At 34.0% G+C, this 17,672-nt stretch overlaps 2 protein-coding genes across 13 annotated transcripts in view; both read right to left on the bottom strand.

The window, feature by feature from the left end:
* LOC138333188 (sodium/calcium exchanger 1-like) overlaps positions 1-17,672 on the bottom strand; it is a 198,659-nt gene that overhangs the window by 74,088 nt on the left and 106,899 nt on the right. The window contains exon 1 of one of the 12 annotated variants that reach the window (XM_069281383.1): positions 9,585-9,718. The exons of the other annotated variants lie outside the window; for them this stretch is intronic. The gene's annotated coding sequence lies outside the window, so the exon portion shown is untranslated. Of the gene's footprint in view, positions 1-9,584; positions 9,719-17,672 lie in introns of those variants that run through there. 12 annotated transcript variants of the gene reach the window in all.
* LOC138333189 (uncharacterized protein PF3D7_1120000-like) lies at positions 1,293-7,858 on the bottom strand. The gene has a single exon (XM_069281391.1). The coding sequence runs from the start codon at positions 7,476-7,478 to the stop codon at positions 6,627-6,629; it is 852 nt and encodes a 283-aa protein (XP_069137492.1). The 5' UTR covers positions 7,479-7,858; the 3' UTR covers positions 1,293-6,626.

The following is a 17,672-nucleotide window of genomic DNA, read 5'->3' as shown; positions in this document are numbered from 1 at the left end:
TTGGGACCCTGGGTTCATCCCTCTTACAACATATAGCCTCTCACAGGAGGTCTCTTTCACTCCTTTTACTCGATCGCTTTCATATTCATCACATTTGATTTGCTCCATTCATTCTCCAAACTCATTCATACAAATACAAATATACAGTAGATATATAACTTTAAATTAAGTGAAAGGGTTTCTCTTGTATTCATACATGTAACCATTTATATTATTTATGTTATGTCACCTATTTGTTAATTATGACATCATATTTTTTTAAAATTCTTGTGGCATAAAGTTGAGCACAAATATATATCTACAAATTTAAAATAAGTGAGAGATTTCTCTGTTATTCATACAGGTAATCATTTATATATATGCTATGTCACATATTCCTTGATTTTGATATCACAATTGTTAAAATTTTAGTGACATAGAACTGAGCACTGAAAAAGAATCAGACAAGTTTGTAACATTTGTAGATAGGATCAATTGATACAACTGCTTACATGTATGTGTACAAGAGACGCTAGGTACAGTATCAATCATCAATTGGGAACCTCAAAAAATACATATATGTATGGCACACTTACATTATGAACTACATGACTTTAGACATTACGAAAAACAAACAAAAAGCAAACAAAAACAAACACTACATATATATCCATAGCACTCGACATATGTGCAACTAAAACAATTGTTCCATTTCTCATTTTCCTATACCAGCACACATATATTACATGTATTTATACATATACTTGTTCGCACTGTTGTGCCCTAATACAGACTTAACACATACATGTATAATTTTTTTTACAATAGCAGTAACACATTATTTATCTTCAGCAGCAACATGACCCATAAAAGTCCATTGTGTTTCCACAAGGGTCAGTTGAAACTGGTTAATAAAAATTAAGAAGTAAAACAATTCTGCATATGCAATCTTGGGAAATTAAATTAACTCATATACATATATTCACACATACCATATATACATACATGCATTGTATATGTGTAATTTTAATAAAAGCCAATGAATTAATCCTTATAAGATTTCATACATAAGAAGGTTCATATATATCATAAGCACATTTTCTTTAGATATTAGATATTTAGATATTTATATTTATATTTATTTAGATATTTTTTTACAATTTGTTGGCTAGGGTAGTATGAGATATTGACCTTCTTGAAGAGCTAATTTTGTTGTAATCATAATTGGTACATAGATAGTTCCACATATGTCACATGTATAGGAGACAACAAAACAACAACAAAATAACACAAACACAAACATAAACAACACCTTTTTTAGCACAAGAAAAATATCTAGTTGCCCATAATATAAAAAAAAAAAAAAATGTTTGTTTTTCAGATATTTTTTATTTAAAAAAATTTTTAAAAAATAATAATAAAGTAGTTAAATAGTTAAGGGGAACCATTTTTGGTTAAATTCATTAACAGTGTTATTTTCAGTGGCCACTATTTTTTCAATTTGTTTTATTTTACAAAACTGTTTCTTACAGCTCTCAAAATTTGGTTGGGTCTTCCTGAAGCGACAGTTATAAATATGGTATTTGATTATTAATATCAAATGATTAATAACAGGTGGTCCGTTTTCACAAATAAATAGTATATCTCTTATTCCCAAATCTTCACCTACCGTATGAATGTTGTTTTGGTTTATATTATTTAACCAACTTTTAAATTCTTTCCATATTTTGTCTACTTTGCCACAATAAAACAGTAAGTGTTCAATAGTCTCTGGAGAGTTCTTACAGAAGGTACATAATCATTATCAATTACATTAATTTGGTGTAAAAAAGTATTTGTAGTTAGAATTCTATGGAGAATTTTATATTGTAGATTTTGAATTCTTGTATCCATAGTCATATTAAAACTAAGTGTATAAATTTTCCTCCAGTCTAATTCCTCATTTGGGTCTATATGAAGTTTTCCAATCCATTTGTGTTGCTTTTCAATAGGGAAGTGTTTATAACTTCTCAGAAGAGATTTATATACATATTTCAAATCTGTTAATTTCAAAATATTCTGAAATAAGTTTATAATTACATTGTTACCTGTTGCATTTTCTCTTCTCACCTTATCTAATTTATCTTTAGGTATCTTACCCACTAATGAGAAATACTGCAAAAAATTTAGCTGATTACATTTTATTTTAATATCATTAAAAGATAGGAATTCTAAGTTGTTATTTAAAATATCTTTCACTGTTGTAATCCCTTCTCTTTCATATAAAATAAATTGTCTAAAGAGTGGCACAGGAACATAGTTAAGAAGATCAGTTTCAAGAATAGGGGATAAATCATTACCTTTGTATTCTGCCCATGCTAGTGTAACATCTTTCCAAAACTTATTTGTAATATTCTTTGCTATTTCTTCAAGTTTCTCTTTCCCTAAGTTCCACATCCTTTCACCTCCAAACTTATTAAAAGTTCTCTTGGCTAGAGATTGCCAATCCCCATCTTCATTATAAATTCTTTTAATCCACTTAATTTTTAAATATTTCATAAAACTTTCAATGTGAATCATCCTTAATCCACCCTCCTCATAATCCAGAATCAGAGTGTTACGTTTTATTTTATCAGGTTTATATCCCCATATGAATCTATAGAACACTGCGTTGATTTCATTTAACCATTTTCTATCCGGATTCGGCAGAGTATAGAGAAGATGGGTTATAAGAGGTAGTGCAAATGTTTTGATTATGGTGATTTTCCCCAACAGAGTAAGGTTTCTTTTAGACCACATTCCAAGAAGTCTTTTGATTTTGGAAAGCTTTTCTTTATAGTTAATTTCAATGATATCTGACAGATTGAGTGAAAACTGGACCCCTAACACTTTAAAATTTTCAGAAGACCAATTAAACTGATGCTCAGGACACAGGATCTCATCAGAATATCTTTTATTTCCTATCCATATGAGCTGACATTTATGTATATTTAAATTTAGACCTGAGGCTAGATAAAAGTTATTAAACTCTGTTATTGTACTCGATAATGATCTAGGAGAACCATCTAGGAATAAAAAGGCATCATCTGCATATTGACCAATTAGATGTTCTTGCTCATTTATTTTAACACCTTTGATATTAATATTTTGTTTTAATTGTATAGACAGAATTTCCATACCGATCAGAAACAAGTACGGTGATAGGGGATCCCCCTGTCGACAGCCGCGTTGTACTTCAAAAAAGGATGAAAAATGTCCATTATTGACTATTCTGCTTTTTGCATTATGATATAGAATATGTATCCATTTCATTAAAGACTCACCAAAATTGAAGGATTTTAAGGATCTTTGAATAAAACTCCATTCAATTGAATCAAATGCTTTCTCAAAGTCTGCTAATAGCAAAAGACCAGACATATTTCTTTCTTCTAATTCATGCATAACATCATATATTAATTTGATATTTTCACCTATAAACCTGCCTTTCATAAAACCCTTCTGTGTATTACTTATTATTGATGGTAAAACATTTTTAATGCGATTAGCTATTGCTGTCGAGGCTATTTTATAATCTGTGTTTAATAAAGTAATGGGTCTCCAGTTTTTTATTAATCTTCTATCTTTTGACTCTTTAGGTATACAAGTTATAACCCCTTGATTTTGAAAATCTGATAAAGTTCCAGTATTATATGCATAATTTATAGCTCTACACACAAACAATTTCAAATCCTTCCAAAAAAATTTATAAAATTCACTACTGAAACCATCCGATCCTGGACTTCTTCCATTTTTCATATTTTTTAGAGCTTTACTACATTCATCAATCTTAATTTGACCTTCACAGCTTTCTTTATCGGATTCGTGTATTTTTTTTCCATGCTCAAATAGAGGAGATTCATTATTGCCAACGTTTCTAGTGGAGTAAAGTTGTTCAAAAAAATATTTCTCCTCTTCTAATATTTCTGTGTCATCTGTTATAGTTTCTCCACTTGGTTTTATCAATTCCTTTATGGTTTTATTTGTATAATTTTGTTTTTCAAGATTGCAAAAAAAATCAGATCCCTTTTCTCCTTTCTCATGCCATGCAACTTTCGATCTCATAATTATACCTTCAATTTTATCTTTTCTCAATTCTGATAATGCATTATTTTCTCTTTCTAAATCTTCATATAGTTTGGGAGAAGGATGGTGATTTATGGAATTTTCCAATTTCTGAATTCTATCTGCAATAATTTTTTCCTTCTTTTTCTTTTCCCTTGCTGATTTAATGGAATAATCTATTGTAAGACTTCTAATTTTCATTTTAATTATTTCAAACATCATCTGATCATTCACACTTAATTCTATTTGATCTAATATTTCACAATCACCTATTTTAAATTCATTTATTGTATCTTTAATGCATTGGTTTGCAAGATCAACCCATTCTTTGTCTCTTAGAAGATTACAGTTAAATTTCCAGTATCCCCTTCCCCTTGTGTTATTTTCTTTTCTGCAAGTCAAAAATATACAACTATGATCCGTTCTATAGCCTGGTGAAATATCAGAGTCTGTAACAATATCAAAGATATCATGTGAGATTAAAAAATAGTCTAGGCGACTTTGTTTTACTGGGTTTTTTCTGCGCCAAGTAAAGATTCTTTTGTCTGGATTTTGTATTCGCCAAACATCACACATATTTAAATCTTCCATATTTTCTCTTATAGAGTCCCTACTATGTTTATGACTATCCTGTATGATGTTGTATGTATCCATATCCATATCATTTACCACATTCCAATCTCCTCCCATAATCATTTTAGTATTTGAATATTGCCTTGTTAGTCGGAATATCATATTGTAAAAACATGGCATATCATTATTTGGTCCATACAAATTTGTTAGAGTAAGTCTAGTTCCATTTATTGAGATATCTAAAATGATGTATCTACCATTGGGGTCAATATCTTTGTCATGGATATCTATATCTATATTTTCCCCAAAAAAAACTGCAACGCCTGCACTCGAAGTATTGCCATGACTAAAAATGCATTTCCTACCCCACTCATCCTCCCATAATGTTTCAATTTCTTTGCAGCTGTGAGTTTCTTGTAAAAAAATAATTGATTTATGTTTCTCCTTAATCCAATTAAAAACATCAATTCGTTTAGATTTGCATGAGTATAACCCCCTAACGTTTAACGACATGATCTCGAAATTAGCCATTATTATATATATAAGGGCTGGACGTACATATTATTGGGCAAACTAGTATGTGATATAATAAAAGATTGTTAATTATGATAATAAGTTTCCTGTTGAAAAAAGGTGTTAACACAAACATGTTGAAATAACATATACATATAGAAAAAAACAAGACAAAGTAAACAATGAATGATTTCATAAGACAAGCAATGAAAAAAATAGTGATCATTGTGGGTATACCACTACCAGTTGATACAAAAATTGGTGAATCTATATCAGCATTTCAAGGTTGGTCTTTAATATTATCAATTTTTTTTTAAAGAATATTAAAATATTAGGCCTCAAGAAATGTACCTGTCAGATTTGTGTTCTAATTCTTTTCTATAAGTAAGTATACATGTATAAGTAATCTTAAAGAAAAATAATCAATATCTGACACTGACAGTCATGGGTGCAAAAATACATATTTTATATAAAATACATATTAGGCCTATTAACTTATTATACAAAAATACATATTTTTGGACTAATCTAGCCCATGAGTTATGTGTTATATGTGTAGAAATAAATACACTGACCACACAGTGAATACCTTTTGCGAGTCGATTTAGTGAATGTTATGCTAGATACATGCATTGTATTCACCTAACTTACAACTACTGTGACGTACAGCCTAAACAAGGTGTAAACAATAGACTGGTAAATAATAGATTTCTCCGTCGACCCGGTTATCGGCTCAACTGTCCTGGCTCGATTTCAGTATAACAATATACAAAGATTTGAAAACTTACCAAGCCAGCATATCGAATGTAAGTTTACCATGATCCGAGTTATTCGTCATCACCATCGTTTCATGCGGATGTAGAACTCTTTTCCTTCAACCGGATCTCGTACCCCCGGCAATCCTCGGAAATGTTTCCGAAGATTGCCGGAAGTTATTCCGAGGTGTCGCGATTGCTATTCCGGACGTTCTCGAATGAAACCGAGTGCTACTAGGCCCTGTATTTTATTACCTTGGAATCGCATGTGTAATAAAAGTGAAATACAAGAAAAAAAAGGAGGGATTCCCTTTAGCTTATGGTATTAAATAAAGTCAAACAATATTTGTTCAACTTCAAGAGCATTCCAAAAACATATAACTCATACCCGAGTGTAAAGTTTAGTCCGATGGCGAAATTTAGTCATGCTGGAGTTTTCTCCCTTTACCTTATCTGTTATATATTATATAATATAACTACACCGTATGTCATAAAATAGATGGTACCGTGACTGATTCAATCAACTGTGCAAAAGGTATTTGTAGTGTGGGACATATGGTACTCTATTGAGTATTAATATGTATGTTTACATTTTTAAGTGTATTAATTTATATATATTTATACATATCATATATACATAAAAAAAATTAAGACAGCTTCGGTTTTCAGAATGAAAGTATATCAGGAATTTCTACTTACATACACAGTCTATCGCGATATCAGCCTCTATTTCTTTACATTGTCAACGTGCTGTCGTAGAACTTGGTTGATGTCGTCGTACAGGTCAAATCGCACTTTCATCTCTGTGGAAGTGCTTTTTCCATATATAGCACAGTTGTAATACCATGCGTATTCTATTTCACGGTGACTGTTAAGTCTGTGGATCAGATCCAGATTGTCCTTAGTGATATCGTCCTGCATTCGGATTCCGTGTTTTTCCTTTATAACTTTTTTCTTTCGCATAACAGAACTTTTGGCTTCATTATTGAAAAATTTAACGATAAGAGGGCGGGGTTTTGCCCTAGATGGAAGTCTATGAATCGCAACAATGTCTCTCCTGTTTAGATTCACTTTGTCTCTCGCATCCGAACTTGCTTCTTTACATAAATGTATGAATTTGTCCCTTAACATATCTGCCGTCTCGTCAGCTGTCTCCTGAACTCCCACCACTCTGATATTACACTTTCTACTGTACTGTTGATTGTAGTTTGTATCGCATTGTGTTACTTTCATGGCCTTGCGCAGTTTTTCAATTTCGTCGTCCTTCTGTTTCAGCTGCCCCTTCAATAGGTCAGTTTCCATTAGGAATCCGTCGATTTTCTCGTCTACCTCCTTGTACTTCTTCTCAACCATATTTCGCGTTTCAATCAGTATCTCTGCTTTCATGTTTTCCAAAGCTCTGTCGACGATTTCCTTAATGTCATCTGTCTTAGCCAGTTTGTGAAATAATTGCATCTCTTCTCTCATCTCTTCTCTCATCTGTCGTAGTTCCATTTGTAGCGATTTCACAGAAAAAGCATCACCACCGTCGGAGAGACGAGATTGCGAAAGTTTACCTGATTTTTTTTTGTCACCCATTTTTTAGTTTCACAATTGTCTTTTAAATAAATAATGTTATTTAAAACAGGGCTCGATCACAGCGTGTGCAATCCACATGCACATACATGCATGTATAGGTATGCACAGTAGTATATATAGTCCGTGTCACAATGTCGGTACAAACCCGCGGGTGAACTGTACTCACGCACTCTTGGTTGAATCCATAAAACGGAAATAAAACATAGGTTTCTCCGAATTTCCAAAATCCAATGGTGCAAATATTGTCACATCATTATAACCATGACCTTACACACGTCCAGGTAACATTAATCCGTATTTTTGTCCATGTACTCCAAGTATATGACCAAAAACTTATCGGAGCTGGTTCACTGTCGACTGACCACAGTGACCGCCATTCTTCGACCCTGATTGCTTATTGATTTAAAAGTCATTATTACACAGCTCTGGACGGCCTCCCATGTATGCAGTGTGTAGCGTGTGTGAAGTGTGAGGTGCATGTTTTGGGAGACTGCCGTATGTTCGTGTTGTGTCTTTTTGTATAGTGGAATTGTTGCCCTTTTTATAGTACAATATCACCGAAGCATGCAGCCAAAGACATGGCAATGGTATGTACATCATCTATAATATTTACAATATTAAAGGTTTAGTGGTTAATAAATTTTGCCCTTAGTTCAACCAACCAATCACCTTGAATGCCTTGGAACTAGTGGACTTCAAGCAGTATATAATATGAATGAAACAGATATAAGCTACTAGCAGAATGATTTTATTATTATACTGAACAAATACATGAACAATTATGAATCCATTCAACTTCAGTATTGAAGTTCAAAATCGATGTTAGAAAGTCTTCAGCTGCTATAGGTTGTATGTATGATCATCACAACGATTGCCACCCTAACCTTTCACCCCAATCCTTCCTGTCTCCCACCTCCTCCCCCACCCCCTCCTCCTTAAAATAAACCGTCTTCAAGATATTGTGAATAAGGAATTGGATATGACATTACAGGAATGACATAAGTAACAATACCAATCCCCCACACCTTTCAAGAAAAGGGCATGAAAATTAATTGTAAATCAAAAGACAATGAGGGTGACAATCCCACTTCAACAGTGAAGGTATCCCTCTAGCTACATACACTGAGAAATTACCCAACTGTTGGTTTATACTATCTAAGGAAAGGTCAATATTCTACTTGATTTATGCCTTATTTTTGTGCTCCTGGCCATTCATTATTAAGGGAAAGAGAGGAGGCGGATGATTAAATGGCCAAAAACAGAAATAAACTGCAACAGTTTTCTCATCAAACGTAGGAAATAAATAATGCATGGTTAGAGATTTTTAGAACTAGCCAGTCCAGGATAGAGGCAAATATCTATAGTTACCATATTACTGAGTGCAGCTGCACTCTCACTGTTGTAATTTCTTGGTGTTACCAACCTAACACCATGGTTACAATAGTAACTGTTGCCATGTCAACAACCTAACACCATGGTTACAATAGTAACTGTTGCCATGTCAACAACCTAACACCATGGTTACAATAGTAACTGTTGCCATGTCAACAACCTAAAACCATGGTTACAATAGTAACTGTTGCCATGTCAACAACCTAACACCATGGTTACAATAGTAACTGTTGCCATGTCAACAACCTAACACCATGGTTACAATAGTAACTGTTGCCATGTCAACATCCTAACACCATGGTTACAATAGTAACTGTTGCCGTGTCAACAACCTAACACCATGGTTACAATAGTAACGGTTGCCGTGTTACCAACCTAACACCATGGTTACAAAATCAGAATTTTTTAAACTGATAACCCTAGAAATAATAATAAAAATAGGCCTTATAATTTTAGAATGCACCTTACTTACAGTCAATAGACCTAATTGGGTAATTCACTGTATAGTTACCTGAGAAACGCTTGAAATTAATTATGCAAGAAAAAACCAGTATTGTAAATCAATTTAAGATTTTGTGGAAAACACATTGGGCCAAATCACATGGTCCAAATCTCCAACATCAAACTTGAAATCCATACAGACAAGTAAAGTACAGTAAGGCTGATAGTTTGACCTCCCCACCACAGACTTATTATAGTGGTAAATCTACTCACCATTCTACAAGGGCCAGTAATCCCATCTCAGTTATACACACCATTTATCAACAGATACACAATGAAATGTAAAGACATCAAATTTCAGCTTGTCATTTAAACAGACTTTAGCTACTGAGCATGTCAATGTGTGTTTATTGACCAGTAGCTCCCCCAGCCTGCTATCATACTCTGCACCACACAACCTCTATAGCTGCCACTCTCTCACACTCCTGATCAGGGAACCCTCTCCTCCTCACCCCTTCACTGACAGATAGCTACACTATCCCACTGTCTATTTAACATTACTAATACACACTTATCTAACAGCATTAAAAGTCCATTTGTAAAATGTGTCAAGCTCTATTGCTATAGTGCACAATTCCCCAATCCTTCACGTACAAACAATCAACAAAATACATGGAGACTAAATCACACATTTCCACAAAAAGATTTAAATAATAGATGAATTTTGTTTTTGATTTAAGTTGTTGTTTTTTGGCGTTTATTTTGTCATTGTTTGAGGGGAGGGAGCAAACCTGTTGTATATATTTTTTTTATTTTTCATTAAATTTATTTTTTTACTTTTTAACACACTTAGCCTTAGTTTCAGCTGATAATTTGTTTTCTTTTATTGGTGTGATAAAAATAGTAAATTGGTAGGAATTAGTGGTATCTGCCAGAAACATTTCCAGTTTAACCTTTACTTGTGTCATCTGATCATGCATGTACTGCCATTCGAAATGGATTGCTCTGGTAATTTGAAGTTAATTACAAATTAAGGTCAGTGTGTATATAGGTATCTTAGCTGCTCTGACAAGCACCTGCAGCCTACAATGTAAATGGTAGGATTAAACATGTGTGGCATACTATCACACTACCAGCCTGTGTGGCCTGGTAATTGTAAACATTAACCTTTACCACCATTATTCTATACCTCCTCACCATATACTTACTCTAGTATAATTGTTTAGACATATTTTGAATACCTACCAGAGAAAAAAATTGGTTTATATTTTTGACTGACATCATCCCCATGAGCCACTGAGATTGCCTGAATGTTTTAAGCATGTAGGAATGGTAATATAGGTCAATAAATGTCCTCCATACTGGTACAGAATCTCATCAGAATGGTTCCGCCAACACCATCAGATTACTGTCTTTATCAGATCTAACATCTAGTCCAAAACATGGTACCTTTGGCTGTTCTATCACATTTCTAACCTAAAAGATGATGACGTAATGTTTGACCTCTAGTTGACCTTGAAGCAAAAGACACTGTAGGAAAATGGTTGCATTAAATCTGCCTTCAGTGTGGGTATAGTAGTACCAATGGTGACTACTAGCACTTTCTTTTTGACAGGGAAGTCTCAAGCTAAAACCATGACGTAAGACATGACCTACAAACGTTAGGGTACAGGACAAATGTGAAGTCAAGTCAGAAAACTGCCACATCTGCCTGAAGTCCTATGAAGAGTTCAAACCGTCATGCCAATAATAGATCATTACTTCCTGGGCTATAATTCCTATCTGCATGTATAAATGTGTCTGGAATCTGTTTTTACTTTTGTGATTGTAATGTGAGTGAAGAGAGAACATAGTGATGAGCCATGGCCTTATCTCTTGACATACTGAAACAAAAAGGAAGCAACCAGCATCCAAAGCTTGTGATCCACATAGAAACCAACACAAGGTGTACCAGACACATAAAATACCAGGGGTTTTCATTCCTAGCCAGCAGCTCCCTTTCTCACCTGTCCTTCTCCATTTATTCTACACCTGTATACTGCATACAACAGTCCCACAGTGTCCATTACAACCCTATAAACAGCAGTCTATTGCACAAATCTGCATCTGCAGGTATCAAGATCAAGAAACAGCTAAAGTCTACAATCATTGAAAGTTTTATCTAAGTCAACCTTTACCGTATTTCACCGCAAATAAGACCCCCCTCCCAGGGAAGAAATAAAGGTCAAAAGTGGTGGGGGGTCTTATTTGCGGACAACCCGCCTGATAACATCGATCTATGAGGTCGCCATCTTGGATTTTTTAATGTCCTGTCATCGTTGTAACAGTCGTATGACAGATGGGTAATAGCAAGATGTTCAAGTATTTATAATAATAATGAAGACGTATGAGTAATATTAAATCAAATATTATGACAAATTAAAATATAATTTGTTAAACAATATTAGGGCAGTTGTAAGTCTGAAAGGAAACGCACATTTTTGCAAGAGTCACGCGGACATTCACCAATGAATCAAAACGAAGAAACAGCATCATAAGCAATGTCATTTTAATCTAGAAGTTTTAATAATCGTATTGTTATTTTAAAATATTCAAATTAGGTTATTGTTTACGATCACAACTACATCTCCGTCTTAGTAAACACGTGAATCAATCGCCGTGAATCGGAAGGACGATCGCCGTTCAGACTCAGGCCTATTTAAAATTCACTGCAAACGTTTACATATCAAATTTGTTCATAGACAGAAGAATTAACGTACATTTGTCTCAGTCAAATGAGCAAACGATCGTGATTTAACTTCAACGTGCCGACATGCACTGATGCAGTTGTTTGTAACATCGTACACACATGTGTAGGAAAATGGCGCCGGGTTGAAGCCATACTTTCACATTTTCACACCGGGTCGTGTTTTGGGAATTTGATCGGTATTGCTATTGATACGACGATAGTTTTTGATAATATTTCAGAGATTAATGCAAGTATTAACTGCATAAAAACATCGTAGCAAGTATTTTTTGTATTCAGAGAAATATACGAAACTTTGCGGCTAAGCATTATATACTGACTGCGTAAACAAAACATAGCGGCCGAAAAGTATAGTATTGTTTCTCCAACTGATCGTGAACTACAGGTACGTTACGTTCACAAATAAACATATTTGAAACTGTAAATGCCTTAAGTAGATGTTTTAGGTAATGATTGTATTAAGTTAGAATCCACGAGTGCAGAAACGATCTGCATCAATGACGAATATCTTTGCCGATGCATGTAAAAAATGACAAGCCGTACGAACACTAAAACGTGTTGAAGTGTTCATGGAAACAAATATCGGCGTATTTTGTTGAAAATAGCCTCCGATTAAATATAAGCACTGTTCACATTTCGTAGTTATTGATAATTAAATTAAATCACCCGTGAATTAACTTGAATTAAATGACAAAAATAACAAGCACACAAACAGTTCTTTACTACGTGATTTTTCTATGCCGATAAAATAAACAAAAAAAAGTTCCAATACAAAGTCATTTAGGTGATATTTTTAATTACACCATTGCTCAAATCCATCATCCAGTAAACTGAAAAATAGGTGGGGGTCTTATTTGCAGACATCCCCCCTAAGTCTGAAAATGTGTCAAAATAGGTGGGGGGTCTTATTTGCGGGAGGGGTCTTATTTGCGGTGAAATAACCTTAAATATTGTTCCCAAAATGTGACATCAATTTTTTTATTAGCTCCAATAAAGATTAAAGGGAAAGACAGAAGAAACCAAAGCACCAGATTGCTCTTACATGCAAATTGTTTTAGATAAACAGATTCATCATCTTATTTTGAAATTTAGTGTTTTGATCATAATTTTGATTTATCTGATGAGTTACTTTAACAATTGTGTATGGATTAATGCTTTTACATAGTCTCCTAATTAAAGTTAGCATTTTGCTCTGGACATATTTCAAAATTGGAGAATTAATTGTTTTCATAACATTTAGGCCTCAAAAAATAAATAAGTAAATAAATTGAAATGATAAAACAAATACAAGTCATTATCTTAGACTTTTGAAGAAAAGCAAATGTTGCTAAAACATCTTGACGGCCCATTAAGACTTATCTTTCAGATCCCAACAAAACAAATAGTTAAAGTTTATTTGACAGTTGTGTGTTGGACAGGGTGAGCCAAAGGTCAAAGCAGAAAGTGAAACGTATTGTTGAGCATTAAGTTGTGAAGGTTCTGGGTGCAGATAAAGTCTATAGAACCTGTGTAGACTTCTCATTAGGATAACAAGTTTCTATACCACCTCTATCAACGGGACAGAAACTTATAAACAATCATGTTTTTTACATTTAAATTCTTCCATAGTGTTTTTATAATACAGCTGATGTCTTCGCCAAACATTTCAATCTTGCTATCAAGGAGAATGCTTTATTTTTGGAAGCTGGACAGAGTTTTAGTGAGTGGATGGGTCATTTATCGTAGATATCACATCAGGTATAGTGCTATCCATCATCTATACGAGGTCAATAGCATTCTCTGATTCTGTATCTGCTATCTCTGTATATGCATTGAGATCTTACAAATACAACATCTGCAGAATGTACAGAGAAGAGACTATCAGAATAAATATTTCAATAAGTCTAGCTTTATATCACACTAGTTTACACGAACTGATTCATTTTGTTTTAAAGTGTGACTTGTCTAAATGGATGTCATTTGTGGACCAGCATATTTGGCAGGTGTTATACATAAATAGTAACTCGCTACCAAATGGTATCCCGACACTTTTTATTCCTACATAAAAAGTAACCCCGACCCAAACCCCCTACCCTTTGAATAAAAGTAGTTTCATTTAGTTAGAGCAGCACTGAGAGTCAATTTATTAGTATCTGTGACCCAAACAGAGTAATCCCCACCCCAGGGCAATAAGATTTTATTTTCAAAAATTTGGTCCATATCAACGAATTTGGATTAGAGAAAATGTGCGTTGCCAGTTGTCTGGATTATAAAAGTTTTGATAACTATAAATCAAGAAGGAAAATGGCAAACAATTACTCCAATACTGTATTTCTTCCCAACAGTGACAATAATAAATAAATATTCGTGGTAAAAGCTCATGGCAACTGCCCTTAATTAACCTGAGCATCGTGATATCAAACTTGGTACCCAAATATTGATGGCTACCAAGCTTATAAAAGCTAGACAGCTCTAACCATTTAGCACCCAAAGCCATATGTTTGATGGCTTCAGTGTGTGCATTAAGTTTTCTTTTGAAAATTTCCACAGCTTTGAAACATTCTGAGAGTGAACAGATAGTAATTTGCTATCGTTTTATAGCTATTTATATATAGAGAAATTTCATTTATCGCTGACTACCAGCATTTAATTTATCAAATATCTTAAAGATTAGATCATTGCAAAAGCAAGTTTGTAAATATACATACAAGCTATTTCCAGTAACATAAAGAAATATGATACATGTAAAACATATTTTCACCAGACAATAACATGGCACCATATTCAAAATTGAAATGTAAAGTTCTAACTTCAGTTGATTGTATATCACTAATCATCAGGGCAATAACCTGTTACTTAAAAATTGAAAAAATATGAAACCTATAGTTTTCGTAGTTTTAACCTGAATTTAATCGGAGGCAAGTGAAATTGTGGCCTCAAAAAGGGGGAAGGGTGCTTAAAGGGACAGGGTGCTTTTTGGGTCAAATACAGTAGGAAACACTATTTGCCCTCACCCCTCAGCAGGGGAATAAGGAAAGCAATGACAACAACAATTGGATTTTCTATCAAGACCCTAAACCCTAGCAAGCATTTCCAGGTCAGCTTCATATAAACCATGAAGTCTACATCTGCATAAAGGAATGACATGGTTTGTTTATCTGAATACAAGATCTGACATGGAGAAGGTGTACATGGACATTAGCAGCACTGATCTTACAGGTAGAGTATATGAACTATTTTTGTCTCAGGTGAGTTGGGATGGTTGTATCTCCAATCTAGATCTAGCATGCCTCTATCTACTACTATCGCCTTTCACTGTTTACAAAGAAAGTCTTATCGGCTGTCCAAACACAGAAGCCAGCATCTCCCCCCCCCCCCCATATCTGGACATCATCAGAGTACCTGCCTTCCATCAGCCTATTATCATCGTCCTGATAAGTGCTTCAATATACACATGCAGAGGTTGATGTTTTTAGGGTCACATCAATAAATAGACTTTATTTTACATAACAAGGATCTCCTATCACACCAGGAAGATTCCACAAAGAGAAGTAAAATGCTTCATATGATGCTCAGCTTCCAATAGCCTTGGCACATTCCCCCATCACTACTTTTGATTGAAAAACAAATCTGAGATATCGTTTATATCAATGTCTATCAGAGAAGTTGTCATGAACATCCCAGCACGGGGTCTAGTACCTACACCTCAGATCTAGGAAACCGATCCCTGTAATGATAATTCTCAAATTAGACCAACTTCAAAATGGAAATGGGTTTTAGAGAGTGATCTTCTAGCATGATAACACATCAACAACTTGTTCTTGTACTGTAATCTAAAATACTTTAACAGCTTAAAAAGGTATAATGTACTGGCAAACATCTCTGAATGTTTGAACCTTTTGTTACTAGTCAAACTTGCTGCACTTATAACAATACATATAACTTCTATAGGTTATGTAGGCTATAGACCTGTAACAGTTTGAGGATCATATTCTTATTTCCTGGTAAAACATAGTGAAACCTGTCAAAACTGCCCCTGTCTTATATAGTTCCCAGTCTATTCTGGCTTAATTGTATGCCATTTTCCTTCAGAATCATTATAATAGTTAATATTTACATTTTGCCAATAAATGCAGCCTAGACTTGGGGTAGTAATATCTATAAAAATGGATGCGAGTCTTGTTTACTGACACCATGTTAGCTAGTCCGCGCGGGAAAATTAACATTGTAGTTGAATGAACCAGTTTGGTTATGAAACTATTAAAAAAAATCTTTTAAATGTCTGGATAATTGAAAGTAAGCTGAAAAGCTATGAAAAATCATTGAAATTTTGTTGTCTTTTCAAGTTTTTATTAGGACTATTTCTATCACATTGAACTTGGCTGTTGAGGTTAAATGTCTGAAGCAGAAAATTCAAATGTTCACTCGCATCTAAATTATGTTTGACTTTGAACTAGAAAGTAAAATGTAAATATAACAATTAAAGAATTATTAGAATGCAATCTGGGTGGCAGATAAATAACAGGCGCTATTCTATTTATCTGCCACCCAAATTGCATTTATATCTCCAATAAATGCATACAATCTAACAATCCTTTAATTGTTATTTAAAACATGTATAATCCAGAAACTTGCCTTAACTGATCACATATTGGATAATTGCACTTACTTGTCATTTGACCTTGAGGTCAAGGTCACTGAGACCTGAAAGCAGTGCTCTGCACATCAGGTTTATGTGAGTAAACCACTGTGAATCCATCAATTGATTATTCATTTACATCTGCAATGCAGTGCCAATCATATATATGCAACCATGATAATAATTATAAAAGGAATCAACACACTTTTGGCAATGATCCCCAATAATGTATAAGCGGGTGTTTGAAGCCATTGAGCTGGAAGGTATATATCCCATGGATTCCTGGATAACATGTGTTGGCTGGGGAGGAGGGAAAATCATTGATATTGTTATAAATGTGATAGCCCTCAGCAAATTTTCTTATTATTGTGCTACAGAAAAAAACCCCAGAAATATTGTTAATGCAGTTTTACATGTATGCCATGGTTGGTATGATGCCATTATCTTATGATGAGTTCTATGAAAAAAGGTTCAGAAGAAATCCAAGTCATTTATCATAGTTCCACATCCCAATGGACCTCTGATCCATCAAATATTGTTTCCCTGTACCAAGTTCACTTTCAGCTTATGTTGGTATTTTATACACCCACACAACAAATAAACTCTTAAGCAATTGAATCCCTTTATTTAATTTTTCTCTTTTCACTCTCGGTGGATCAGCCTCTGTAATAAAACGTGCCATTCTTTAAAGTGTAGAGGAAAGGGAAGGCCTATTTTCTTTACAAGCCTTAAGGGACCCCAAACCAGCGGCTACAAGGCCATCAATAAACAGTGTATCCTATAGTAAGCTGTCATTTCTGGGCAAACAAAGAGTTCAGTGCAACAATAACACTATTTCAATGAATATCATAAAAAATAAATTGGTCCACTAAAGATGTCGATTGGCAATAAAAGAGTTAATTGATTTAAAAATTACATTAAATCAGCCTGTGGTTCATTCCTGACAAGGAGCTCTGAATTCAGAGTACACAATGAAAGTTTTCTTTTCTTTTTTTTC

This window comes from Argopecten irradians, chromosome 10 (assembly GCF_041381155.1).
Source record: "Argopecten irradians isolate NY chromosome 10, Ai_NY, whole genome shotgun sequence".
Classification (NCBI taxonomy): domain Eukaryota; kingdom Metazoa; phylum Mollusca; class Bivalvia; order Pectinida; family Pectinidae; genus Argopecten; species Argopecten irradians.
This window is presented reverse-complemented; position numbering and strand designations above follow the sequence as displayed.

Coding starts and splice junctions, on each gene's coding strand:
- LOC138333189 (XM_069281391.1), bottom strand. CDS start 7,478: ATGGGTGACAAAAAAAAATCAGGTAAACTTTCGCAATCTCGTCTCTCC.